General features: G+C 41.3%; 1 protein-coding gene across 1 annotated transcript in view; it reads left to right on the forward strand.

Annotated features, from left to right (window-relative positions):
* PRKCA (protein kinase C alpha) overlaps positions 1-3,197 on the forward strand; it is a 439,560-nt gene extending 436,363 nt beyond the window's left edge. The window contains exon 14 of the mRNA XM_004374198.2: positions 2,255-3,197. Within this exon, the coding sequence (XP_004374255.1) occupies positions 2,255-2,383 (129 nt within the window). The 3' untranslated portion in view covers positions 2,384-3,197. The remainder of the gene's footprint in view (positions 1-2,254) is intronic.
* The last annotated feature ends 225 nt before the right edge of the window (positions 3,198-3,422 follow it).

The following is a 3,422-nucleotide window of genomic DNA, read 5'->3' on the forward strand; positions in this document are numbered from 1 at the left end:
GTACGTCTGGCTTCCACATGTCAGGGAGTGTGTTCCCACCATGCTTTTGGCAGTTCCAGCTGAGCTCTCATAGCATCATCTAGTACAGATTCCAGAGCAGGAAATCCTCAATTCAAACTCTTGCTCTGCTACTTACTAACTGGGCAACCCCTGGGCAGATTCCTTAACCTTTCTTAACCTCAGTTTCTTCTTCTATAAAATAATTGTACTGCCTACCTCATAGGGTTATTGGAAAAGCTAAGGAGACAAAGTCTGTTAAACATTTCTCCTGATGCTGAAAAACAGTTGCTGTCGAGTCGATTCTGACACATGATGCCCCCACATGTGTCAGAGTAGAAATGTTGCTCTATAGGGTTTTCAGTGGCTGATTTTTCAGAAGTAGATCACCAGGCACTTCTGAGTAGACTCGAACCTCCAACCTTTCACTTTAACTGTTGCAGCACCCAGGGACTCCTCCTGATGCCTGGTGCCTAATAAATAGTAATGGTATCTGGAACCCCTAGGTACTCAGGGTACAGGGATGAGCACAGACCATACATTCAAAAAACTTTTAATCTACCTAGAACTAGCTGTTAAACAAAGAATGATTTAATTGCGATTCTGGTAACTGCTGTAAAGGAGAAGACGCAATCCTGTAGGAAGGTAACGCAGGACAAAGAACTTCACCTGTGGGCTCAGGCGAGGCTTCCTTGGTAGTAGACGACTCTATGTTTTTTGAGTCAAAAACATTTATTTTGACCCAGCATTTCTATTTTTAGAAATACATCCTGAGGAAATAATTACATGTATTTTTCAGATATGCTCATGATATGTTTTTAAATTTTTAAAAGCAGATTATAGGATAGCAGGTTGGTGTGATGCTATTTTTCTTTAGATGTGCATGTACACATACAACACCTAGAAAAAAGTTTGAAAGGTTTCACATCAAAATAAGATTATTAATATTTCTGGGTGGTGAGAATCTAGGCAATTTAACTTCTTATTTGTTTAGCTTTTTGTTTTTTCCTTCTAATTTTTCTTCAGTAAGCTTGCGTGACTTGTGGAGTTAAATATATACATGTATAATTATTTATCTAGTGATGGAAAATATAATGAAACTGGTATAAGATAGGGGTGTCAATTAGTCAAAAACCTTTTGGAGGGCAATTTGCCATTGTATCAAAGGTTATAAAAATATGAGGCTCATTTGACCCAATCATTGCCGGTCTGGAAACTGGAGTGACATATATCAAAGTATTAACATCATTCATCTCTGGGTAATAGATAGGAGACTTACTCTGGGTTTTTTTTGCGATTGTATGTGTGTGTGTTTCCAAATTTTCAGAAAAGAACATGCAGTAAAGAACAAATGTAGTTTTAAAAATAAATTAAAGATTCTTTGTAAGTTCCTATGGTTATCATTTTCTTGTCAAGTAAATGTACTACAAAGCTGCCAAATCCGAATGTGTACCCCCTTGTTGCCACCCACACTTAGGCAAATGATAGGAGCTTGCAGTTTGTATTCTTCGTGGAGAGGTATTAGTAATACTTTAAGGGAATGGAAATAGGCTAACATGCAGAAAGTTTTCTTATGTCCTGGGACATCTAATTACACATACTAGACCATTAACAAAAAATATCCTAGAACATTTCAAAGTCAAATTCGCATGTAAAATGGCAGAATGGTTGTGGTATCTGTTAGTATGTCTTCACCTCGAATCCTAGGGCATGATCAGTGGGAATTCTATGCACTAGGTACACAGCCTACCCCGGAGGTCATGAGGCCAGTGTTTTCATAAGCCATGCCACACTTATAAATTCCAGCCATTAATACTCCTTTCCCCATGAGGAGGTTATGGTGTTTTTCTAGTACTACTGATAGACATAAAGGTAGGGAAAAGAGTAGAATGATGTCCTTGTGCCCCCATCACCCACCTTCAACAGCTGCCTACATTTTGCTAACTCGTTTCATCTATCCCCACTAGGCTTTCTATTCAAATATTTAAAATAAATCAGACAGTGCTGTTGTGTCTCCAGGTGGATTCAGAAGAAGAGTTCCAAAACAGGTTTGGGGCAGTAGATCATGGGGTGATATTTCTGGGTGTGTCTCATTAGAAAGACCCTCTTCCCTTGGTGCAGGAATCAGAGATGACTATCACTGTTACCTTATTTGCATAGACCGAGTGTCTGAATGCCTACCTGCTTAATGTACCTGTTTTAACAGGGGCTGTTTGATAGACCACTAAATGCAGTTGATGTGTTTGTTTTCACACAGATAATCGCTTATCAGCCGTATGGGAAATCCGTGGACTGGTGGGCGTATGGCGTCCTGTTATACGAAATGCTAGCTGGCCAGGTAATGTTTCACTGCAATTTTATGTTTGTTTATTGCTGTATAATGTGACTACTTTCACTCCATTTGGGCAGTGGTAGCAGGACCTGACAGTGTGGTATAGCTGATGCTCGTCTGACTTTCCTGAGCCAAGTGAAAAAGGGGAAAACTCCCCCTTAAGAGTGGATTGTATTCAGTACGCTCAGAAATTATTTTCTACTCATAAAAACCCCAAATTGAGAAACACAAGCTACAGCGTAGACAATGTAGCTGTCACGTTATCTACATTAAGCACAAAAGTGCCCTGCACGTTGACGACCACAGTGGCCTCCGTAAGTTTTCGGTATCTCCAAACTGGGTTTGGTTAGGGTTCCCTGCAAGTTGCTCTGCAAAAAGATACCCCGGCTACTGCCCATGTGTCTAATCAGTATAATTTTTTAAGAGAGAAGACAGTTTGATTTGAAGAAGTGTCTTAATAGCTTCTTCCCACCTCCTTCTATCTCACCCTTGGCAGCTCACTGTAATTTTCCCAAAAGTCTAGTGAGGTTGAACTTCCAGTTGAGGAAAAGCAAATTAGGTTTCTCTGAAGAGTGGGACATATATCAGATAACTAAGTGCTGCCTAACGTGGTCCTTTCTTGGTCAAGTGATTACTTATATAATGCCCTTAATATCTGTACCACCAGGACAAGTCACACTAGCTACTGTAACAGCTAGTTCTCCATAGCTTAACCCACAACACAGGTTTATTCCACAGTCAGCAGTGTGGGGGGGTGAGGGACAGGACATTGATCCATATGGTCATTCGAGGACCAGGCGTCTTCCTGCCCTTGAATCCACTATCTTTGAGAGCCTCAGATTCCTCCACTGAATTCTCCTTATTCAGCTGGCCAGTGAAGAGAGCGCATGAGGACAGTTGTACCGAATGTTTTAGGGGACAGGCCTAGAAGTGGCCTATAGCACTCCTGCCTGCATTCCACTGGCCACGGCTAGTCACGTGGCCCCACTGAGGCACAGAGAGGGCTGGGAAATATGTTGTACCTATGAGCTCAGCAAGGGGAAGCAGGTTTGGTGAGCAGCAGCTTGCCAAATTCTGCTATGGAAAGCTTTTT

The sequence above is a fragment of the Trichechus manatus genome, unplaced genomic scaffold (assembly GCF_000243295.1).
Source record: "Trichechus manatus latirostris isolate Lorelei unplaced genomic scaffold, TriManLat1.0 scaffold00028, whole genome shotgun sequence".
NCBI classification, from domain to species: Eukaryota; Metazoa; Chordata; class Mammalia; order Sirenia; family Trichechidae; genus Trichechus; species Trichechus manatus.